Below are 27272 nucleotides of genomic sequence, written 5' to 3' on the forward strand. Positions count from 1 at the left end.
ATAGGATTCTATGGAGGCTGATGTAATGTTTGTCTTTTAAAATATCTTGAGGAGAACAATAGAATGTTATAACAGTTAAAAACTTAATTTTAATTGCCGCGTTGACAGCTGTAGCTAGAAATTCTGATGACTTCATTCTTATCTCTTTCTCCCGTTGCTATATTATTATGGGAACGATTCAGTTTTTTTTTTCAATTAAAGTTATTAAACGGCAGGCACACGCATACCAAGACGTACATATTATGGTACCTCCTTCTCGAGTAGGAACTTTGTGTTCTCGAAAAGCCATTCGCTTTCATCAGCTATAAGTCCCTTATTTTCTACAATTTTATAATACCGGGTGTTCACTTATATTTTCCCCCATTTTAACTGCCTATAACTTCTAAACGGCTCAAGATATAAATATGCGGTTTTCGCTGAAATGTTTTATTTTAGTAAAAGTTCTGTCTGAATTGATTGAATTTTTTAAATGAAATGAATGGATTGAATTTTTTAAATTGAATATTAATGACTCTCTTAGTTTGCTTGCAAAATTTTACAACAGAAGTTTTTCCTTCGATGTTAAAATTTTTTAACTATATGGATCTAACTATTACGGGAATAATACTAACTCCAGGGAACCATCCCATTTTAATAAAGTTAGTTGTTTGCTTCTGTCATCGTTGATGGAAAACCCCAATACAAAATTTAAATTGGTAAAAATTCATTTTAAAGTCCTGAATATACATATAAGTAAAGGTCTAAATACCTGAAGGGTAATGGTGATGGTCTTAAATTGGGCTCATCCAAATCACTTTGTCTTACAGCAGAAGCCAATGCAGGAATACTTAATTTGTTAACTTCCGCATCAAAACTAGATAATGACGATTGTGGTTGTGGTTGTGCCGAAGGATAATTATCCTGTTCTTCTTCTATAACTGGTCGTATTTCCCGAGCTGGTATAGGATTAGGTCTTCGTGGTTTTGGAACGAAGTCTTGAGCGTTGAGCCTTTGTTGTCTAAGTTGAAAGGAGCGGGAATTGTCTAAAACTGGAAGGGCTCCGGGGATTTGTAACCTCGGTGGAAATTGGGCATTTGATAAGCTTATAACTGCCTGAAAAAATATATAATGTTAGTACTATATTGGAAATATTTAACTAATTCAGACAACAAGCAAAGAATAAACGAAATACTCTTAATCTTTGGACTCAACAAAATAGAAAATATAAACAAACAGTTTCCATAAGAAGTATGGAATTAATTGGTGTAAAAATACCCGGTTTTTGAATATGCAAAAAGTTTCTTGTATGGACAATATTTTTAAAGTTACTCTATAGTTATTTTCCTAACAAGTGCAGAAAGTCATACTTTTCCGCACGCGACTGCAGTTTGCCGAACGACGCTAAGCGGGAGTTCGGTAAGCAGTCGAGTGTGGAAAAGAGACTTTCTGCAAGAGTTAGGAACAATATTTTTTCTACGAGTCTTTTCAAAAAGAGCAAATCTTAATCAATTAATTTAATTAATATGAAAATACATACACAAATTAATTCTTTGACAAGGTTGTCAAAACCAAACTTTCAATATAATTAGTTAGCATGACGACAATCTTGGTTTCCATGACTATGATTCAAAAACGACTGTTATTAGGTTTATTCTAACATCAGTTTCAAACGATTTGAAACCATCAGCGAATAGTGGACCAGCGCGAGTAGAGGGGATAGCACTGGTGACTGTATTATGTTCTCTCACTGACCAACTGTTTGCTGACGGTTTGTGACTAGTTTGACTGTTTGCTAGAACAAACCTAATGTCTACCGATTTGACTTTCGAATATTATGCCAAAATAATTTTACTTCATCGAATTGTCAGTAGTAATTGCACAAGAGCTCTGAAATTATTGAATTTTTCCCGAGTGACACTTTGACAATTTTAATTTCACGAGCCGAAGGCGAGTGAAATTATGTCAAACTGTCACGAGAGCAAAAATTCTATATTAATTTCAGAGGTCGAGTGCAATTTGTTGCGATTATTTTATGAATAAAACTGTTCAAAACCAAAATTTTATTGTAATTTATTTATGTAAGTACCATTAATCACACAGTTTTTATAAATATTTGACGATTGAAAGTCATCACTTTTATAATTTTTAAAACATTAATTTTCATTAATGTCACTGAATGTATTTTTTCATAGCAACGAAGGGCATCTGACGTAATATACTTAACGACGGGAGATTATCAAAAATTATCGATTTAATTCAGATTTCTGTAGCTTTCTATTGGTCAGAATCTCCTATGAATGAAATAATCAGTAGTAATTGCACAAGAGCTCTGAAATTATTGAATTTTTCCCGAGTGACACTTTGACAGTTTTAATTTCACGAGCCGAAGGCTAGTGAAATTACGTCAAAGTGTCACGAGAGCAAAAATTTTATATTAATTTCAGAGGTCGAGTGCAATTTGTTGCGATTATTTCATGAATAAAACTGTTAAAAACCAAAATTATATTGTAATTTATTTATGTAAGTACCATTAAACACACAGTTTTTATAAATATTTGACGATTAAAAGTCATCACTTTTATAATTTTTAAAACATTAATAATTGTCATTAATGTCACTGAATGTATTTTTTCGTAGCAACGAAGGGCATCTGACGTAATATACTTAACGACGGAAGATTATCAAAAATTATTGATTTAATTCAGATTTATGTAGCTTTCTATTGGTCAGAATCTCCTATGAATGAAATAATCGCGTTAATTTCATTAAAACAGGAACACAATAAGATACATTTGAAATAAAATAGTAAATAATATCTAAATATTAGTTTATTGCATGTATTATAATTATTTTAAGGCCATATTAAAATATCTAAACGCGTGCGGAAAAGTAAAACGCGTGCGGAAAAGTAAAACGCGTGCGGAAAAGTAAAACTTTCTAAACTAAAACGCGTGCGCGAAAATAGACATTTTTGCACGCTCGTAGAAAAAATTTTTATTAACTAAAAATTTCAATAATTTGACATTAGGATTTTTGACTACAATAAATAATTTTTTATCATTTTTTATTATGTGTTGATAATTTAAGTCTTCTATTTCCATTTGGCACCCTTAAAATTGCCTTATCTGAATTATTTTCTGTCTTGTGTTATTGCAAAAAAAGGTATCTAGAATAAACAAATAAAATAACTTTTAAACCAATTGGACTAATTTAAAAATAAAAAAAAAACAATATTATGGAAAAAAAGTAAAAATGGGAAAAAAATAGAAATAAAAAAAATAAAAATGGAAATGAATTTTAATAAAATAAAACTTATTATAATAAATATAATAACAGATAATGGTAAAACGGATATGGCAATAAGTAATACACAGAAAAAGGCTACTAACCTTTAAATAATACAATTTTTGGGAAATCAAAAATAGACAACAAGACTAAACTCAAAGTATATAACAGTATAGTAAATCAGATAATGACATATGGATAGAATAATAATGGATTGTGCAAAAGAAACGTGATTCATGAATCAATGATAAATGCCACCGAGGTGAAATACATGAGAAGAATAGCTGGAGTTACGAAGTTTGAAAGATTCAGGAATGAAGAAATACGGAGAGAGCTGGAGCAAGAACCGATAATGATGAATATCGAAAACAAGCAATTGACTGGTTTGGCCACATAGAACGAATGGAGCAAAAGAGACTAACAAAAAAGGTACATGAAGCCAAAATGGGAACAAAAGAAAAAAGGGAAGGCTGAGAAAGACATGGATGGACCAGATCCATGACATAGAAGAAATGGATAAGAAGCGGAACCCTACATCCGATGCTCTGAAATTTCAATAAGGATCATGAGAAAGAAGAAGAAACTATTTGGTGAACCCGTCTCAAATTTTAAGGGGTTTGTTAAGCACCCCCATACCAAACTTTGGAGGAAAGTTCTATGTTAGTGTTAATAATGGATATTAACTAATAACTATATTGATTTATTTTGCACTTAGCGAAGCAACAAATTGACTTTTACACTTTCATCGTTATTTTAAAGCTTTTTCAATATTCTACATTGAAATTTGAAATTTGAAAATTTGATTTCAATGAAACTTGAAATCAAATTTTGTACGTTTTTGTCAACTATTTAGTTTTTTTAATGGGGTGCAAACATATCCATAATAGTAAATCTTTGTCTTATTTCCCTAGAGTAAATAATATAGATTTTAATTATTGATGTGTTGAATTAAATTTTATTAAATGATTACTAGTACATTCTTTCACGGTTTTTGCTGTTAATTTTAAAGAACCGCTTGGATTGACATGAAATTTGGCAAACGCATATATAACGTGTCAAAGAAAAAAAGTGATATGGTGCCGATGTGTGCTTTTGCCCTGGGGGTAGCTTTCACCCCATCTCAGGGGTGAAAAAATATATGTCCAAGATAAGTCCCGAAATGGATAAACTGGCTAATTTTAAGCAACTTTTGTTCTATAGCGTTTTTTCACCAAATCAATACTTTTCGAGTTATTTGAATGAAAGTGAATATGTTCATTTTTCAACAAAATAACCACGTTTTTAGACGGTTTTGCGCAATTAACTCAAAACGTAGGCATTTTATCAAAAAAAAAATTCTTACTAAAACTGTAGCCTATAAAAAAGTGAAAAAACGGTGTATATAGTAGGTCTCTATACTTAGCAAAAGCAGAGTTATAGCTAATGAAAAATAGGTCCATATTCGAAAAATTCCAAATAGAATAATTCAATGTGAAATATCCAAATAATGAAGCATTCTTGGGGAAAACACATTGGGGAAAAAAGCTTTATTTCTGTTTTTATAAAAAAAATTCTAGCATCAAATGTAACCGAGTTACGCTCAAAATAAAGTTGGTCCCTTTTGTTTTGGCAAAAAAAATCAGGATGATCACCCCCCAATTAGCAACTTGAATGAAATTAATCGTTACCGCTTCACAAGTTACTTTAGTTATGTTGTGTTTATATGATCTGTAGGTTTCATCGATTCAAAGTGCTCATATTTGAAAAAATTTAGTTTTAAAGTAGAATTTTTAAAAATTTTAATGTTGAAAAAAATCTTTTTTTTCAAAATAGCTTAAAAATTGTTAGAGATACCAAAAATCTTAAGCAGTAAAAAAAGTCGGCTTTATTTTTCTCAATATTTTTTATTTTTTGGTTTTTCTGTAAGACAAAAATTGGTTAAGATTCGGTGTTTCTAAATTTGCATATACTCGTGATAAGTGACTCGTTCATGCCCTTTTAACTACAGCTCTTTCAAAAATAAGGACTTTGAAAAGATGAAACTTACAGATCATATATGATCAATACATACGCGAGTAAAAAACTTCTGAAGTGGTAACAATTAAGTTCATTTGAAATGCTAATTAGGGGGTGATTTTACCGATTTCTTACCAAAAAAAAAGGGACCAACTTTATTTTGAGCGTAACTTGTTTACTTTTGATGCTATTTTTTTTAACAAAAATAAGCATTTTTTAAACATTTTTAAAAAGTTAAAATGAGTTTTGCCCAAAAAAGTGCTTAGTTTTTTGGTTATGGCACGTTAATATATTCGGTTTGGAATTTGACGAATATGAACCTATTTTTCATTAGCTATAACTCTGCTTCTACTAGGTATAGTGACCTAATATATACACCATATTTTTCATTTTTTTACGTGCCATATTTTTGATAAGAATTTTTTTTTCGATCAAATACTTACTTTTTGAGTTATTTGCGAAAAACCGTCCGAAAACGTGGTTATTTTGTAAAAAAATTAACATATTCACTCGCAAATAACTCGAAAAATATTAACTTGGTGAAAAAACTATATAGAACAAAAGTTGTTTAGAATTAGTCATTTTATCCATTTCTGGACTTATTTGGAACATATACTTTTCACCCCCAAAAGGGGGTGAAACTCACCCCTAGGGCAAAAGTACACATCGGCACAATATCACTTTTTTTCTTTGACTTGTTAGCTATGTGTATGCCTTTTAATATCAATCCAATCGGTTCTTTAAAATTTAGAAGTTTTGCAATATTTTACCTTTAAAGAACGTACTATACTCGGTAGGGTGATTTGACGGCGACCTTTTTATTGCGTTGCGTGCTAACACGGCCTCCACTGCCACTGGGGGGAGTCACTGATCTGCATTTGTTTTCTGACGAACCCAAAATTGATGTGTAGTTGCATGCTTACAATAAGCATTTTGTATGTTTCGCACATTTCTAAGCTTGCTTAGCTGTCCAGGATTTCATAAAAATTGCTGAGCCAAATCGAAACAGTTTAGACATCGAAAAGAATTTTGATTATTTGTAGGATGAGATTGAAGTAGAAAATGCTGTAAATTCTATTACTTTAGACTTAACAGTGCTTGCGAGGCCATAAATTGTAAGATGACTATGCCAGAACTAGATGTATGGCATTCAACTTTCGAGATGCTAACATGGGGCTTCAGTGGAAAAAATGTTTAAAACTATATTTTTGATGACAACCAAAATCTAAATAATTGGAAAATGTTAGATAAAGAATAGTTCTGATCAGTAAATTTTGTCAGTATCTGAGAAGGTTTAAAACAAATTTCTTCAATTCTCGAAGCGGATCAATGTTGCACACTCCCATTGGTGGTAATTGGAGTAAATTTACTTTTAGACCAACTGGAAATATGGGCTCATGAACTTAATAATAAAATTGATAGAGACGCTACCGATGAGCAATTAATTTACTGCATTCAAGCTGCGAGAGATAAAATACTGAAACAAAACTAATTGGATATTCTACAGAATGATCTACAATTATATATATTCTATGTATAGAATCCAATACCAGAGCAAGTACTTAGTCTGAAAAAAGAATATAGCGAATGATTTAGATATTACTTACCTATTTAAGAAAGGTGATAATGATAACTTACAATCTTGGAAGTATGAAATTGAAAAATACTTAAATGAGCCTAGGTCAGAAGATTCTGAGAATATACATACTTGATTGATGGAGAAGACACGAAAATATCTACCCGTCAACAAAGCCCAGAAATCAGCTAGGCGTTGACTCCATAAGAAGTGTTATCTGCCTTAATTCATGGCTTATCAATTCCGATTTAAAAACGGGCTAAATTTATTATTTAAAATAAAATCTAGTTTTTATTATTAGGTAGTCAAGATATTTCAAGATTTCTTGTTTTCTTGACAAGAAATCGTGGTATTGACATAAAATTTCTTGTCTTGTCTTGAAATCTAAAATTACTTCTTGTCTTGATCTTGTCTTGAGATCAAGACAAGATCAAGACAAGATCTTAAAATTTTCAAGAAATTTGCGACCCTTAGATATAAGGACTTGATATTGTCGCTTTGTAGCGCAGAAGTTTCACGGAAGGACAGAAGATTTTCTTTTTATCAATTTGTGTTGTTTCGATTCCATTGGTTTTGCCAAACATCATGCCATTTTGATTTTAGGTGAGGTTTCAAATTATTATTATTTCATTATCTAAACTCTACCTTATAGTTGGATAAATTCTACCTTATCGTTATATATCCGATACCAATTTGTAAAAACATTAATTTATTCCATATTTCTACACAAAGTGGAAACATAGACTCACGGAATTAGAAGTACGAGGCGTATAGAAGCCTTTGAGATGTGGATTTTTCCAAGATTGCTGAAGATCTCTTGAATAGAGCACGTGACCAACAACAAGGTGCTAAGAAGAATGGGGACTGGCAGAGAACTCCTAAGAGAACTCCTAATATTGTAAAAAACAAAAAAACGAGTTATCTAGGACATATTTACAGAAAAGAAAGATACAACTTTTTACGACTCATAATGGAAGGGAAAGTGGAAGGAAGAAGAGCTCCAGGAAGAAGAAAATGGCTGAAGAACTTAAGAGACTGGACAGGCATGGACACGCATTCGATACTAAGAGGTAAGAACAGCCCAAGATAGAAAGCAATTTGTTTTAGTGATAGCCAACCTTCAGTAATGGAGAAGGCACCTTAAGAAAAAGATTATTTCATTTCCTTAACCCTAGAAGGACCAAGGAGGGTTAAAAAGTATGCACAACATTAAATTACATCCGATTTTCTAAATACCTTTGTTCCTAAAAATCTCAAATAATTAGTAGTTGTCGGCGTACTACTGCCCTATTAGATGGCATAATTAGCATTTCTATAATTTAATTCATTTCCTCATACTTTTATAAAAACTTGACAGTGGACTGTAAATAACCCCCTTGAATACTTTCAACACCATCCCAAAATGGAAAGGGACGATATCGTTTATGTGTCAAATTAGCAAAATCTAAAAGAAAAAAGGCCAATAAGTGGACAAGAACAACCATAGTTTGTTCAAAATGCAAGTATGTATGCGGTAAGCACAGCAAGAAGTCAAAAATGTTTCTGTATCCTACGATGATGCCAATTTCACTGAGGCCGAAGACTCCGGGTAAATTATAAATTCGTATCTTTTAACTGTTCCATTGACCTCTAGAAATAATATTGTTATAAAAGTGTTATTTTTAAATTAGTTTAAATAAAGAAACACGTTTTTGATTAATTTATGTGTGGACATTTATTGACCCTCCTTCGTACTCAGTGTTTCTAATAAAAGGTTGGTCCTGCAAGGGTTAAATTCGTTGGTACATAATATCAAATTTTATTTCTTTTATTAAATTTTCAAATAGTTTGATTGAGTGTCGAATCTCACTTAAAAAGCCTATAAAGATAAATAAACATGATACTAAATATAGTAGAGCAATTTGAAATTTTACATGTTTACAATAAATTAATTATTAATTACGATATAATTATTCAATATCTAATTAAAATAGAAATTATATCACCTTTATACACGTTCATAGCATTGTTCCCATAATATTGATTTGAAGTATTTAATTACCACAAAGACCATAAATCACATCAAAGGACTTTCTAACCTTAACCGAGGTGCGGAATTAATTTGGTTTTAAATTTGCGTGATTTACATTAAATTTCGTGAAAGTATTAATTGTTCGATATGACGCAATCGAAATGAAAGTTATTAAAAATCGAACCAGCATTCGTTTCAACCAGATTAATACTCGAATCGTACAAATCATTACGAACACAAGATTTGTGTAGTGTCTTTGGAATAAAAACAAAAACATTGGAACTCTTATTCGAAAGCTTAGTTGCCTACTTATTTTTGGATGAAGCGAAAAACATTTTCGGGATTAAGCTAAGCACTATGTCTTGAAAGCTTTCTGTAGATGAAAACAGTGCTTACGTTTTTTTAATATTCTGAAGGTCCCTTTCACTTCTCACCATGACCTTGAACTTTAAAAGAGTCCACTTTTTTATAATTCATTCATGTGAAAATTAAAGTCTACACAGATTATGGTATTAACGTCGATTAGTTGAACTGCTACGAAAATATTATAGAAAAAAGAATAGCAAGGGAAGCTTAATATGCTAAACATATTGATAAAGGTCAACGTACTCATTGTAGAACTCTTTATAGGTTCAATTCGTTGGAAAGAAAAGAGGTTCAGAACCGAAATCAACGAAAGTGAAAAAATGTAAATTTATTGTCAATATAAAACGGAGAAACGTACAAACACATCTACAGTTGAAAAAATATTGCACAGAAAGAAGTTGTATACTGAGTTGGGATAAAGTATGGAACCAAGCAAATATCTTTGAAACGAAAAGAGAAATATTTATGAAACTTTGCATGCAAGTACAGTGACGAAAAAAGCATCTGTTGCCATATATTTTGTTACTACTCCACTTTCGGTTTCACCGGAAATACCCTTAACTTATTTAACTTAAACGGAATACCCTGTATATTTTTGCGGATTTTAAAAGAACTTGTTATTTTTAATTTATACATACCAAGTTTGGTAGAAAAAATTTGTTAAAAAGTGTCTGTAGATAATTTTTTGTATTTATACAACGTAGTAGCATTGTTTATATAGGGAAACATATCTCCCTAACCTCGTCCAATTTACTTACCGTTGCACGTCATCCGCGCCATAGCCTGTGACACGATACCAACACGAAATATCTAGGCGGTAGGTGTGTTCCTCTTTAGAATCATTTTGATTCTAAAAAAGAACACACCTACCGCCTAGATATTTCGTGTTGGTATCGTGTCACAGGCTATGGCGCGGATGACGTGCAACGGTAAGTAAATTGGACGAGGTATATATAAACAATGGTAGTAGGAAATAAACGAGTACCATCTACTATACTGTAGACTGTAGACTGTAGACTAAAATTGTTGTATACATGCACTGCATGACTTATTTGAATTTAGTATAGTAGGTAAAACTGTTACTGAATTAATTGACAGAAATAAGTATTAAAAATGGTTCATTTAAGTGAAAAATATCGTATTGAAATATTAATGATAATCGGTTATGGTGAATTTTCATTTTTTGGAAGTGAATTTTCCAAATCGATGGATTGGACTTAGAGGATTCATAGAGTGGCCGGCTCGTTCTCCGGACCTCAACCCGTTAGTTTTTTTTTTCTTTGGGGTTATCCAAAATCACTTGTTTACGTTAGGCGACCAACATGCTTGCAGGATTTGAGACAAAGAATAATTGATGAATGTGAACTAATACGTGGAGAAATCTTGCAAAAAGTTACTCACGAATTTATTTATAGGCTTGCACGTTGTCGGGAGATGAACAGCAAACATTTTCTACATTTGAAATTATTTTTTATTTTTAATACCATTGGTCTAACATAAATAAATTAACCTATTTTTTAACTCTAAAGAGATTTATTTCTTGTTTTAATAGTTTTTTCTTCCAAACCTGGTATGTATGAATTAAAAATATCAAGTTGTTTTAAAATCTACAAAAATATACAGGGTGTCCCATTTAAAGTAAATAAGTTAAGGGTATTTCCGGTGAAACCGGAAGTGGAGTAGTAACAAAAAATATGGCATCATATGCCTTTTGCGTCACTGTACTTGCATGCAAAGTTTCATAAATATTGTTCTTTCCGTTTCAAAGATATTTGCTTGGTTCCATACTTTATCCCAACTCTGTATATTATGGTATATCAGATAGATAAGCGGCTGTTTTAACCTCTGCAATAATGTTCAATTTAAAACTACAATGAGGAATGCTCAAAGAACATGTTGTATGACAGAACCATCTGCTTCAAGTGGTATATACATCAGTGGTATTTGGCCATAATTTCGGATAATTAAAAAAAATCGAAAATTACCAGGACTAAGACCAAATAAGAAATTGGCTGTTAAACCTATTAAAACAACTTCAAATTCTCACACAAAAAATGATAACGCTAACAGACTACCAGACAAATGAACGAGAGCGATCATGCTGATGTTCTTCCAGACAGGTGGTCAGAAAGACTCTAGAACAATAAATATTTTAAATACAAAACTGAAATAAACAATAATAATAATCATAACAAAAAGTAATAACCGAATAACTCTGAAATAAAAACAAGGAAGAATAAGAAATAAAAATCCTCTGTATGCTAACAACGCAGTCTTAATCTGTAATAAATGAGAACACAGTGACGAATTAATTTACCACAGTGGTGAAGAACCACAGCATGCAGATATCAACAGCTAATACCAATTATCGGGTAGGTGCAAAGGAATCCAGGAGATGCAAAATGGTAATGAACGATGAAATAATTGAATAAGTCTCGAGATTCGAATATCTTCGAGTCAAACTATCGACTGCAATAGTTCGGGTAAGACTGATCGCGTAAGTCATTATTGGTAATACAGTGGAACCTCGTTAACTCGGATTAATCGAGACCGCGACCGATCCGGGTTATCGAAAATCCGGGTTATCCGGAGAAAGTGGTAAAAATTAATAAAATACGGTTTACTTACAGATAGTTGGGGTATTCCATGACATTTTTTCCATCTATCCAGCCAACCTTGACTCGCAGTGAAATTTGGTTCACAATCAGGCAAAATTTTATTCAGCTTGAGTGCTGATTCTTGAATAATTGGTCCAGATACTGGTAAACCACGTTCGCGTTCCGCACAAAACCACACACACAAAGTGTCGTCGAGAGTCTCGTTTTTAGCTTTATTAGCTTTGCACCGTTTGTCCAAACTGTCTTTTGTTATAATTTTGAAACAAAATTCTTAGATTTTAGTTCTATTTTTCTTCCAATCCGATACTGTAGATGTACCGACACCAATATGATGCTGCAATTGGTTTTAAAGATTTGCCTTTATCAATTCTACCTAATGCTTCTAGATTCTTTTCCATTGTCACTATAGTAAATCTGAATAGAATTAAGAACGATTACAGAACGGAAGCAAACAATACGACTGTACTTACACACAGTACGGTCTCAATCGCAACGATGTTATGTTATTTAATAATAGTGAAGACTAAGACCATTGTTTAAAAAAGAATTTCTAAAATAGTCTTTTTTAAACAATGCTAAGACAATTTGAAATAAATAAAGGATACTGCAGGTGCCTGTTGTTTCCGATAACACGACAATGAACGTCGTGGGCCATGAGTCATTTTTACTATCGTATATGTAGTTCAAATTACACAACTACCCATTATCCCTCAAATATTATGTTACATACATATTTATTGTTGAAATGTTTGTCTGATAAAAATCGGTCCGGGTAAGCCGGACTTCCCGGTTATCGGGTGCCGACTTATCGGTGTTCCACTGTAATTATTATTATACATATAATAGTTATTCGTATAATAATTATTATTACTAATAATTACTTACGCGACAGAAATAAGAGATGGCATACCGGAAATCAAATGAATAGTGAGAACATCAGAAATTAGAATTGGTTGAGGTTAATAACTACGATAACAGTGATATATAACAGCGTTAGACCGAATAAGAGATTTCTGTAACATACAAAACATAGTACGTTGAGGAAGACAGTGAAGACGAGAATAGAATCAGGATGTCACGGGAATGGGCAGAGAGAAAATAGCCCAAACAGAAAGGGATTCAATACCAACAGGCGAGAGACAACTAGGAAGACCCTTTAAAAGCTGGCCACATAACTGGCAGTTAACATTACAGCTACGAATACCAGCTCAAAATTTATAAAGAATAAATCAAGGGGCCGAAAATATAAATGAAAAGAAGAAAGTACTATGTAATAATTGTGTAATGCTTCGTTTAACTCGAAAGAGATTTCTATTTCGAAGTGATTATGACCTTGGCACAGTATCCCAAGTAGCACAATAAAAACATTTTAGTTTTCCTTAAGGTTTATAAAGGTTTCATTGTGGTAAATAAGAAGATAATGGGTTTAAAGTTACCTTATAGATATACTGCCAGAACTTTAAAACTGTTAAGCATTTGTCACTAGTTTTAAAGTATCTAATAAGAGTATCAAATAAGACTAATTAATCTTAATAGATAATTTGTCTTATTGTAGTTTTAAAATGGTTTATTCTAAGTTTACTTTAAAACTAATCAGTTTTATAAAGAACTTTCGGACTGTTTGGTTTTATTAGATTTTAGTTTATTACCTTTTAGTTTTATTGCAGTTTTAAAGATTCTCCTAATATGACTAATAAAACCTATTATTAAAACTACTTGATCTCAAGACTATTATGTCAGTAAAACATATGCCTTAAAATTATTTTTTTGGTTTTCTTTAAAGTTGCTTTCGTAAAAGCAATTAGTAGGCTATATTAAAACCAAACGCTCTTTACTGAATTAATTTGTTTATCGTAAAAACTAAACTATGCTTCTTGTTAGAAACAATAAAACTAAACTCATCCCCCTTCTTTCATGTCCAAAATGGTCGACTATTTGTTTTAGAGCTAAACAGTGGTGTAGTTTGTTGTAAAAAGTGGAAGTACAGTTAGTATGGAATAAATAAGTCGCAAGTACTTAAAATATAAACGGACTGGTCATTTTAAAAGAAAAATACAACACACACAGCACTACGACGCCTCGATATTAGGTTAGATTCACATTAAAACCGAGTGGCATTATTGACCGCAGCATTAAAACTAAACGGTTTTAATTCCAAGGCAACCTTGCTTTTATGTAGGATATTATGCTCTTCAAAAGGTATAAAATAAAACCATTTGATCTTAACAATTCTATGTCGATAGACTAAATAGTTTTATTTGGATTTCGGCCATATTGCTCTCTGGAGATGCTGAAACCCATGATAGATTACAATATAAGGCTTACATAAAAATTATAAATAAGCGACTTAAAGACATAAATTCGATTTATTTTAACATTAAAACATTAAAATTGTAAATAAAATTATTTGTCTTTCAAATTAATATTTTTCGGATTTAAATTTTTCTATTAGTTTTATTTTTTTAATAGCCAAAAGTCAGAAATTTTAGGGCCCGTGAGTTATTTAGACCTATTTTTGTTAACATTATCAATAAAGTTGGGTGCGCAAGTGTTTTTCTACCCTGACTGTCCGAAATAACCAAGTACTTTATATTATTATTTTATGGTTACAAATACGTATCTATCTATCATAACACATTATGTAAAAAATTGTTGGCCTATGTAGAGTATATCGGTTTAAAGAATCATTTAATATGGTAAATTGTCTTTAAAAGTCTCCATTTAAGAAACCTTTTTAAGTTTGCTATAAAACTGTCTGCACTTAAAGTGTCCTTTAACATGGTTTTAAAAGCACCTTCACAGCAGCTTTAAAACCAGTTGCTTAAGAAAACAAAGTTTTAAGAAGGTTTTTATTTTTGGTTTTATTGACCTCTTTCAGAGTGAGCCCTTTTATGATGAAAGCGGTTTATTGCAACCTTAAGGTTTACTTAAAAACCAAATGGTTTTAATGTTAGTTATATTCTACAGTTTTAGAGCATCCTTAAAAGACTTAATAAACCCGTTCGGTGCTACTTGGCATGGCGCGCTGAATACAAGACGAAACAGATGGTCCAAAAAAGAACTCAGAAATGACTGACGCAGACTTCTTCTCATTTCGCAAATAAAATGTTGAGGAAACGAGCACAGAGACGATCCCCGTCATGGTCATGGAATCGGTCTATGACCCTAGTCGTCATGGTCCTAGTCCCAATCAGGGTCCTACAAACAGGCGAACCTTCAGTACAGTTTTAGGCAGTTTCCTCAGAACGTACTATTACTATTAGAATGTTCGATACCGTCTTGATACTTTCTTAATTTCTGTCATTCTCAAATTTCAACCTCCATAGCGGAGGGTGTTTTTATCCGTAAAATCTTAAATAGAAAATGTATCGTGTTGTATATGATTTGAAAAGTTTATTTTTTGTTTGTGTTTCTAATGTTATCGCGAATTTTCTATTTTGGATGGCAAGATTTCAAGAAATTTGCTCAAAGATTTACATTATCAAATATATCATCAAAGCATACCTGTTAGGTATATAATCCATGGGTTTGTAGTTTGTATTATTATTTCGATGTGAACAGGGTGGACTCTTTGAAAAATTATCTAAAACTATATTTCAACAGGAGAGGATATTTCTTTGAGTGATTTCAGTTTGACCACTTTACCTGCTGTTTGCAGATTAACGAAGATTTACATTTGTAAGACTGCCAGTTGCAAACAAAAATAAAGTATGAACTTCATCATCATAAGGGCTTTTCATTCCAGGTGGAATGTTTGCCGCTCTTACTTGGAGCTCTCGGATTCGCTTATTGCGGCGAATCACTCCGCATTCCACTTGTATGTTGTCAAAGTTGGTTGTATGACTTGGCTTTCGTTACAATTTTCTTCCACTAATTTCGATATGTGCATAGTTCCCTCCAGTTTCTCACTTCCAGAATTTTGATAGATCTCATGACCTTGTCCTCCCATCTCTCTCTGGGTCTTCCCCTTGGTCTTTCAGTTTCTGGTTTCCATCTGGTAATCTTCTTAATCTGTAGGTCGTTTTTCCTTCTCTCTATGTGTCCCAGCCATCTCAGCCTCTGTGTTTTAATAAATCTAACTATATCTTCTCCTTTCATTATGTATCTTAGTTCATGGTTCATTCTTCTTCTCAATTCTCCGTATTCCATTCTTATCGGGCTTGTAATCCGTCTGAGGATTTTCCTTTCGAATATTTTCAATTTTTCTTCATCTTTTTCCGTGAGGCACATTGTCTCAGCTGCGTACGTAACTACTGGTCTGATTGCAACTCTATATATTTTCAGTTTTGTATTTCTGGATAAGATCTTGTCCTTCAGAATCCTATGATATCTCCAGTATGTGTTGTTGCCTGCTAGTATTCGTTTCGTTACTTCTTCAGTTCTCTTGTTTTGGCCATTCACTATTACTCCCAAATATTTAAATTGTTGGACTCTTTCAAAAGTGTAGTTTTCTATTTTTATTTCTCTCGTCCTGTTATCTTCTCTTCTAGAGCAGAGTAGATATTTTGTTTTTCCTTCGTTAATTTCTAGACCTCTTTTCCGTGCTTCTTTTTCCAGGATTGTTACTGCTTCTTTTAATCTTTCCCTGTCTCTTCCCATAAGAACTAAATCATGTGCATATGCAACTATTTTTGTTGAGGAGTGGGATACAGTTCCTTTAATTTTGCTGGCCTTGACTGTTCCTTCTACTGCTATGTTGAATATTGTGGTTGACAGGGAATCGTCTTGTCGCACTCCTATCCCGGTTTATGGAATACAAATTCGATACTCTTAGTTTTCTTTTACTCCTTAATAAATTTATCCGTTTATTGGAATACGTATTAATAAAACAATACCGCTTATTAGAATATTATTCAGGTCAACGAATACATTTTTATCTACAATTTCGAATTTCCTAAAAATTTAAATTATGTCTTGTATTATGGTTTCTCGTTAAGGGCTTCGAAGGCCTGTAGTGCTTGCTGTTTTATTTATATTATCTGGGTTGGTCAGATAGATAATAAATATTTTATTGCGTTGTTATGAGTACCAATTCAATCGTTTACCGACAAATTCAGTCGTAAAATAATTTCCTTTGTGTACAAACTATACATATTGCTGCCCTCTTGCCTGTTATAAAATTTTTAAGAAACAGTTCGCCCATCCTAATCCTTTGTAAAGTTATAAAACGTTTTCGGGATGGCCAAACCATTGTAAATTTTTCTAATTTTTGTAATAATTCAGAGCAACAAAAGTGACTAGTATTTTATGTAACATAAAAACAAGCTACATTTACCGATTATTTTTCAAGACTAAATAAGTAATTTTCTTATTAAGTAGGTATATTATGTATTTTAATAGGAAAATATTTACATTATCTACATATTGCATACATTTCATATTAATTACTGTATGCATCCACATAATATAATGTAATTTGGTTTTTAATAAATATGTTACGCTATTATTGTATTAGTGACATAAAAAGACCTAAAACCATATATATACATATACATATTAACATAGTACTATTATTACACTATTATTACGTATATTCGGTACACTTATTACGGCTAGCCACCAATGATCGGTTATTAGAATATCCCGGTTATATGAATATTTTTGCTTGGCACGAAGGCTATTCTAATAAGCGGGTTCGACTGTATATCTTGATTTTTCATTTCAATAAATAATTTATTTCTTCCAATACAGTCAAAGGCTTGTCTGAAGTCTACGACGAGGATGTGGAGAGTTCTATGTTGTGTTTGTGGCATTTTTCGATTGTTTGTGTAACTATGTGGATCGCATCTGTAGTGGATCTGCCTTCTCTGAATCCTTGCTGGTAGTCCCCAATTTTTTTCTCTGTGAATTGAGTGAGTTTTTGTTTAATGAGGGCTGTTAGAATTTTATATATTGTACTCAGTAGAAATATAAAATATGAACTTATAACTACTATAAAAATGGTTACATAACAAAATCTTGCTCGAAGAAAATATCGAAGTTCAACAATCACCTGTAAATTCTCTACACTATGCTGTGCTGTATATTGCGAATATCTTTCAGTCTAGGCCGGATACCGTTTACTATACCATATAAGAAACAACACCCATACAAATAGAATTCCCATTGAAGTTAGATCATCGTTAAACTATCAAACAAAAATCTCGTAACACAAAGAAAGTAGATCAGAAAGTCAATTACAATATTTGATCTTGTTTAATTACGTAATAAATGTTATGTATATGTAGATATATCTCATTAATATATTTATGAGCTAAATATAGTAAAATTGGTCACATACTGAAAGATAATACAAAAGTAATGACTGTATGATTTTTTAAATACATTTAGTAAAAGTTCTAATATGTTTGCTAATAAAATCAGGGGAACGATCTGGTATACAGACGGATCAAAAACCGATGAAGGCACTGGAGCCGGTATTTTTAGTGAAACAGAGAATGTAGGACTCAGTTTCTCACTAGGAACATACACAACTGTGTTTCAAGCGGAAATGTACGCAATTCTGCAGTGTGTCGCAATGAACAACTTGAGGGCCTATGAAAATAGACGGATCAATATACTCACAGACAGCCAAGCATCACTGAAGGCACTAATGAGCCCGAAAGTGACGTCAAGGCTGGTATGGGAATGCCGGCAAGAACTGGAAGAACTGGCCGAAAGAAATAGTGTAACTCTATTCTGGGTGCCAGGACACACCGGGATAGACGGTAATGAGAAAGCAGATGAGCTGGCAAGGAACGGTTCATCAACTTTATATTTTGGCCCAGAACCTGCTCTAGGAGTACCTAAAACAATAATTAGGGGACAAGTCAGGGAATGGGTCAAAAACAAACACAAAGAATACTGGGGGAACGTACCTGGTCAGCGACACGGGAGGCCCTTAATAAGGGAACCCTCAAAACGGAGAGCTGAGGAACTAATAAAATTACATAGGAGTCAGCTCCGCATAATTACAGGTCTTCTCACGGGTCACTGTGCCCTAAAAGGACACCTGAATAGAATTGGGCTGTACGAAGGGAACCTTAACTGCAGACTGTGCAATAGGGGAACTGAAACAGCACATCATGTACTGTACGAGTGTGAGGCTTTGGATCACAAAAGGCAGGCTATTTATGGACAACCAAAATTAAGTCCAGCAGAATATGCCACCCAACCCATGCTAGGGATGTACAATTTGGTACGTGGAACCAAGCTTGTGGATTGGGTGACATAAAAGGTAGGATGGCTGGCACAATAAGCCCATGAGGCTGCAGTGCCATCGGAGACATATGTCAGACGACCTCCAAAAAAAAAAAAAATATGTTTGCCATTAACTGACATGTGCTATTAATGAAGTTGATATGCTTTGAATAAAATTAAATAAATACCTAAATAAATCTAAATACCAAATAAAATTTAGGTTGTTTGTTTAAATCACACGTTGGGCACAGGAATATTTTAAGCGCATGCAGTAAAACCCAAAGCGTCCACGGCTTTGGATTGGAGGTCACGGGTGAAATCTTTCAACCGATGCAATGTTTAACTAGCACCATTAGAGATAGGGACTTACGGCTCGGTGAACTCTCATTGATGGATTAATACCGGAAGATTTTATAGACACTATTCAACTGGAGTAGTAAGTATACCTACTAAGAGAGATTAAAAATTTGATAAAATTACTTCTCTAATGTCCCTAACTAATATAATAATATATTGCCGAATATCATGACCACAGTATTCATGTTTTAATATTATTCAAATTATTAAGCTGGAATTCAACGGAACGTCGCGTGACACGCCAAGAGAAATTGAAAATGTAAATAGAAAAAGTAGAAAAAGATATAAAGTAATAAATGATATAAACTAATCTAATATCAACCCAACATGAAATAGTATTATTTCCCTCAAAATTTGTGATTTATGATCCTTGGTTTGGATTTAACCGTCTATTTATAACCGCCGTGAATTAGCGCGAGGTCTCCCATCGTTTGTTGGTAAATGAACACCGTTCAAAGAAAGTCAGAAGCTGATACAGACTAGAAGGGGCCGTGATAATTTTACTATGGCGAGGCTTAACAACGGTATATTGGAATTTTTATCATTGTATGAATTAACCAATTTACTAAAATTTCTACCGCCAATATTGGTAGTGTACGCTCCATACTCGAGGGGACAAGTTTCATCGGAATGGTCCGACCGAATTCATTAAAAAGTAAATATTTAGTAATTTCACAGTAAACTAGGGCCCCTATTGTGCTCCTTTTCTTTTCAATATTATACAGGGTGTCCCCGAAAATAGTGCGTTCCTTTAAGGTATGGATATAATACACAATGTAGAACAAAAGAGTACTATAACATTTTTTCTAAAGTTATCCGTTTCCAAAAAAAAATTACATTGTTCTCCATATAAAAGAACTTATATTTCCATAATATTAAATAATCTGGCATCGTTGTAGAAGAACTAGTTTGTGACTTTGGAAATTTAATATAATCGAACCCCTTGTTTATTAGTCCTGTCGCCAGGGGGGGTACAACGGCCTCGTTAATTCAGATGGACTTACCCAAGTTTTTTTTATGTATTTTGACCCGTAGAACACGAATTTTTTGGGTAACAGTTGATCCGGATGTCGATAAGATTGTTATAGACCAAGAACTTGAGGAATCAAATAACAGCGATTTTTGGCAAAACAAAACAATATTTTGTATTTTTTGGGTCATTTTAAGCAAAAAATATTTCTACAAGTTTTTTAGTAGGATGCACAGTTTTCGAGATAAACGCGGTTGAACTTTCAAAGAATCGAAAAACTGCAATTTTTAAACCCGAATAACTTTTGATTAAAAAATAAAATAGCAATTCTGCTTAGCGCCTTTGAAAGTTCAAGTCAAATTATGTCGGTTTTGATTATTTGCATTGCTAAAAATTTATTGTGTTATTGTTAAACAAAGCTACAAACAACTAGTGCGTGAGTGATGTTTCTATGATTTCTCATTTCAAATCGAACGAGTAGGTAGAATAGGTACTAGTTCAATCAAGACTATTTCTACGTTACATGCGTTAAAACGCATGTAAAAGCACGGGAAACCCTACGTGTTTATAGCTTTGTTAAACAATAAAAAAATAAATTTTTACCAATGCAAATAATCAAAACCGATATAATTTGACTTAAACTTTCAAATGCGGTAAGCAGACTTGCTATTTTATTTTTTAATCAAAAGTTATTCTGGTTCAAAAATTGCAATTTTTCGATTTTTTTAAAGTTCAACCGCGTTTATCTCGAAAACTGTGCATCCTACGAAAATACTTGTAGAAATATTTTTTACTTAAAATGGCCCAAAAAATACAAAATATTGTTTTGTTTTGCCAAAAATCGCTGTTATTTGATTCCTCAAGTTCTTGGTCTATAACAATCTTATCGACAGCCGGATCAACTGTTACCCAAAAAATTCGTGTTCTACGGGTCAAAATACATAAAAAAAACTTGAGTAAGTCCATCTGAATTAACGAGGCCGTTGTACCCCCCCTGGCGACAGGACTATATTTACTATTTGAGGTGTGAATTTGTATTTGAGGTTGTTGACACCGAAATGTAGGTCAACCTGCAAAATAAATATTTCTTGCTTTAATAATGTGGAATTTGCTATTATCTGAATTAATGAAGGTGTTAGATTAGGGCTCTAAGTTTAAGTCTTACATAAATTACAATTTTACTCTTAAGTAACTATGGTTTAATTTCTACAAGGCAACTAATGCACCTAAGAATTTTTGATTATCATCCGTTTGTTACAAAAAATTTCGTTTTTTTTTTTGACTTCCGAGTGATACCAAGAACTCAAAAATCGTTAAAAATAAAAATAACTCGACAGCGTTGTCTCGAGAAACTCATAAGCTAAGAAAATATTTTTGAATTTTTTGTTTCACATGACAGTGACGAGTTCTGATGTCCATCGGAAAATCCATTTTTTAGGGCGTCTCTAAAAATTTGCCACCGTTGGCTTATTTTTCAATATTTTTCCTTTAAATTTTTTTTCGTTCTTTGAATAATTGTACTTAATAACCTTATTAATTTAAAAATAAAATTAACGTACCATAGTTTAAAAAAAATCACAAAGATGTGCTTGAAATGTTGATTTCAAACCATACCACCCCATGTTTGAAAATCAAACATATCAAATTCTTGTTTGTTGAGGACAAAGACAGGGTATAATGTAAGGGATATCTCGGTTTCTACATTATTTATTATTACTTTACTACCAGCTACAACTGTAAACATACTTAGAAACCTACTATTTTTGAATTGTGACTGTCTATCTTTAGATTTTTGTTTTGCACCTAGTTGCCAGATTTTAATTTGCATACCAAAATGTATTTCGGATTTTTGGCCAAACGGTTGAATTTAGAAAAAAATGTTATTAAACTTTATTGCTGTATATGATATCTTCTACCTATACCTTTAAGGAACGCACTCTTTTCGGGGACACCCTGTATATGTATATGTATTATCTACTTCTCTTTGCCGACGTAAACTGGTGAAGATTGCCACGCCACACTCCATTGGATCCCGGTTTTACGAATATAGTCCAAGTAATGAAGATTAAAATAGGACAAAACCTCGCAATTTTTACAGAATGGATCAATTTGCTTGAAAATTTGAGAATAAGTAGTGGATAGTCCAAGGATTAAAATCTATATCATGCCAAAATACGCTTTTACCATGGGGATGGTTGCCACCCCATCTCGAGGGTGGAAATTTTTATTATATTTTGACCACAAGATTTGGTAAAAACATTCCTTATAATCAAAAAACGTTCTATACATTTTTTTGATAAAATTAATAGTTTCCGATTTATTCGCTATCGAAAGTGTTTTATATCGAAAAAATCAATGTTTTTAATCAGTTTTCTGCTAATAACTCAAAAACTTTCGGTTTATCAAAACAACTACCTAACAAAAATGTACCTTTTGAAAAATAAACAAAACCGTTTTTTTTTATTTTCTTTAAGACCAATAGTAATCGAGCTATACTTTATTATATGTTGACTTTTCTTCGTCAAATGCTAAATATTGCAGTTTCAAAGTCAAAGGACGGGACAACTATGCATTTTTCGAGGATAACTTGTTGAAACTAATTTACGGTATTTAAAAATATGTATCTCCAGAAATAAAAAAAATCTCTAGCTAAAAAATTAAGTGACATAATGAAAAGAATGTCAGTCCCTATTTTTTTCAGCAAAAAAGTGATCGTAAACAACCCCCTACTCACCACCCTAATTAAAATTTTTCATTGACCTGATTTGGTTTTCTTGATTTATGTATTGTTAATAGGTTCTAGAAGTTTCTGATCGGCTTAGAATGATTAGTTTTGAAAATAAATGGAGTTAAAAGCGAATAACGAGTTTTTGTAGTTTGGTAAAAAAATGCTTTTTTCTTCACAATAGATAGATTAACATCAGAGATACGAAAAAATATTTAAACATGAAATTTTACCTTATTTAATTCCCAATAACTTCGTTTGCAAAAATCTTTTTTACGGCAAAAATTGAGTGAACTATTGACAATTAAAACTTGTAATATCATGCAAAAACCACCTTTACCAAGCCTTTCAATGCCACCTCTTTTTGTAACTGAGAATTTTAAAAGGATATAATATTGATAGCCTTATAGATCTTGTGAAAACCTAAAAAAATCTTTTTTAACGAACTTTCTAAGATAAAAAATAAAAAGGTTACGGTTAAAAAATCAATATATTTAAAAAAAAAAAAAGAGAAATCCAATTAGAAGCATAATAATGTAAGTTAGCGGTGTTTTTAATCATTGGCCTTTTTTATGCCACAACAACATTTATTCTTCTTTACTTATGTATTATTAATAAATTTTAGAAGTTTGACTGGCTTATAATGATTAGTTTTAAAAAAACTGGAGGTTAAAGCGAATAACGAATGTATGTAATTTGGTAAGAAATGCCATTTTCATTAGAATAGAAAGATTAGCATCGGAGATACGAAAAAATGTTTAAATATGAAATTGTAGGTAACTTAATTCCCAAGAACTGGGTATAATAAAATTTGTTCTACGGCAAAAATGGAGTGAATCGTAAATGAGTACCCATCAAAAAACATAGATTTTTTAGAAATAAAACTAACACATTCTATAGCGAATAAATCAAAAACTATTAATTTTGTCAAAAAAATGTATAGAACATTTTTTGTTTAGAATGAATGTTTTTATTAACTTTTGCGGTCAAAATATAATAAAAAATTTCCACCCCAGAGATGGGGTGGCAACCACCCCCATGGTAAATGCGCCTGTCGGCATCATATAGATTTTGATCCATGGACTATCCACTATTTATTCTCAAATTTTCAAGCAAATTGATCCATTCTGCAAAAATTGCGAGGTGAAAAGCTTTGGTCCCTGGACTAATATGATAATACCTAGTCAGTCAATTGGAACACACGTTTCTATAAAAATATACACTACTCGCAAAAATCTCCGCCAATGTGCTATCTGCATTTTTCTAAGTATGTGCGCCGTTTATATTTACACTCCAGTAAATAATGTGAAAGTTATTGCAAATACATAAAATGCTTGTGTCTACTGTCTTACCAGTAACTTTGCAATATGATGTAAGCACAAGTAGGTATATATTACTTTTAGAATTTTAAATGCGAGTAGAAGATAATTGCAGAGAAGGAAATAAAAATCAGAATGACTGACTTAACGTAATAATCATAATTTAGAATATAAGGTGGGGACAAAAAAGATTTGGACAAAATGTGAAACCTGGTTACTTGAGATCTCAAGGTATTTTATTAATTTAAGGTGCTTTTCATTTGCTCAGTTTTTACGTTAGCTAGATTTAAAATCACCGTTATCACACTTACAAAAGATCCCTCAGAAATAGATCGAAATGACGGATTTTTCATTCGGTCAAAATGGTCAATAAAATTACATAGGCACTGTACCTATACTTACATGTTTTCCGTTTTTATCTATTCCAACTTTACATACCTTTATTACTTTTTTAATTTAGAGGACAAAAGTATGAAAATGAAACTCAAACAATATTGAGCTTATAGTATGAAAAACTCTGTTAGGTTAGTTTAAATTTAGTTATTAGTTAATCTTTTAAAGTTGTTCAATAGTAAAAAAATAGATATATGGGTATATATTCCCGCTGGGATATATTTCTCATTTTTAAACTTTTTGCAAATATTCCCCAAATATCTTTTTATTTTTATTTTGTTTTTAAATGATAGAAAGGTCTCCCAGAATTGATGGGAGATGCATCATTGAAAGGTCATCATTGATCAGCTTCTCTTACTTTAATATCTGGTCATTACAAGGCTTTGCTTATCATTTTTAAAAGAATAATGGTATTTTTTTAAAAATGGTAACCTATATGCTACATTATTCTTTTAGAAATGGTAACCTATATGCTTTACCCATAATTTAATTATTTTCCTTTTATTTTAAACCTCCAGATTATATCCAGTTTTTTCAGGTAGTTTGCAACGGTGAATTAGCAACTACCTGGTTCTTTTTATCTTTTCAATTACAAATGAGGATATAGTATATAAAGTGAACAGAAAATCAACATATTATACCAACAGATATTTAAATAATCACTAAAACCATATCATAAACATCAAAGAGAGAAGAAAAAACTTGCTAAAAAAGATTTTAACAAATGTGTGTCATTTATAAAAAGAGAATTTTACAAAATTGAAGAAAGGAAACAACAAAACATCATAAATAATCCAAAAACGCTTACAAGAAGGAATTTAAAGATGACAACAATACTATGTATGTATATGTAAATGGATTATCAGAGAAATGAAAAGAATAGGAAATAACTGCATTATCACAATAACATTCAAATTAACCAATACATTGAGATCTATTCTGTACAAGACGAAACCTAACAATACACAAGGGAGGTCAAAGAATTCCATCTATAAACTACCCTCGGAATGCAATAATTTTGGGACAAACCGTAAGATCACTAAGTATCAGGATAAATGGACACGAAATATTCCTACATAAAAAACAGCGATTTCGACAAATCACAGACAGGCGCGGATACAGGGGGGTCAACGGGTCCATGGACCCCCTATTGTATTTAGTCTATAAGTATTTTTTTATTTATTATTTTTTTCTGTTAACTCTAAACCTTAATCCATCAGTATAACACTAAATCACAGTATAAAGAGGGACAGTAGAACCACTCTCCGAAAAATTTGAAGTAATAGCTATTTGTATAACAAGGGAGGAAAGTGCTACTTTTCCTCCCGAGAATGAAGTTTACTGCCCGACGCGTAGCGGAGGGCAGTAATCATTCAAGGGAGGAAAAGGCACTTTACTCCCATGTTATACATATGGTTTTTCCACCTTCCTCAAATAACAAGTCATTTTTTCATTTTTACTTAATTTATTTATGTAACTAACCAACAAAATTTGTTAGAACTAAAACTAATAAGTAGGTACAATATAACTGTCAACTGTCAATAATATAAGTCAAATTATTAATGTAAACATTGTTAAATCAGAATAACAATTTACTGTTTTTTACCATTCTGCAAAATACAGAGTGTTTTTAAATAAACGTTAAAATGTATAGATACTTACGTAATAGAAAATAGATATTGTACAGGGCGTCAATAAGTTATATTTCATGAATGAAATACCATGACGTCACATTTACTTTTCCTCCCTAGGGAGGAAAAATATTTTCCTCCCTAGGGAGGAAAAGTACAACTTTGCTCCCTACAATCAGGTCCGGAAAAGTATACTTTCGGTAGAGGTAGGTGGAAAAATCTTTCGTCGCGCATGGCGACCGCGCAATGTTCTTAGTCGCTTTTGCCCCACTCTCGCATTGCTAGGCGCATAGAAACGTACTGGTTTTAACAGGGAAAACCCGCATTCACCACTGGTGAATTATAAATTGCGTACTGCCGGTATTACTTCTTGAGATCAAAGTGCCGACAGAGACGTGGTTTTACTGTCCCTCTTTATACTCTGGCTAAATTACACGACAACCGCTTCCAAAGAAATGAAAGAAGCCATAAAATCTAATAAAACACCCTTCTCTGAAAAATAATCTGCAGGCGCATTTGTTTGGGTACCGGTGGAACCATACACAACGGAAATATTTTTCTCAATTCAAAGAATAACAAAAATGATATTTTAAAATGCGAATACATTGCACTGGGTATAAACCTTATCTCATGAAAAGTCACGTTTCAAATTTGCGATGCAATAAAGATATAAATAATTGTATTTGTATCTTTTGGTAAAGAACGGCCAGTGAGATTAATAGTCGTGAATTTTCTATCAATCCTTTTGATACCGTAGGTATCTGGGATTATATAATTTATTTTATCCTTAGAGTAAGTGTGAGTCGTATGGCTAAATCTGGAAAATATAATATTTAAATTTGAGGTAGTCTGCCCCCCCCCCCGTATT

The 27272-nt window shown here is 32.3% G+C and overlaps 1 protein-coding gene across 1 annotated transcript in view; it reads right to left on the reverse strand.

The window, feature by feature from the left end:
* LOC114326148 (tyrosine-protein phosphatase non-receptor type 23-like) overlaps positions 1-27272 on the reverse strand; it is a 65557-nt gene that overhangs the window by 12785 nt on the left and 25500 nt on the right. Inside the window, exon 2 of the mRNA XM_028274398.2 lies at positions 749-1092. Coding sequence (XP_028130199.2) covers positions 749-1092 — 344 coding nt within the window. The remainder of the gene's footprint in view (positions 1-748; positions 1093-27272) is intronic.

The sequence above is a fragment of the Diabrotica virgifera genome, chromosome 5 (genome assembly GCF_917563875.1).
Source record: "Diabrotica virgifera virgifera chromosome 5, PGI_DIABVI_V3a".
NCBI lineage: Eukaryota > Metazoa > Arthropoda > Insecta > Coleoptera > Chrysomelidae > Diabrotica > Diabrotica virgifera.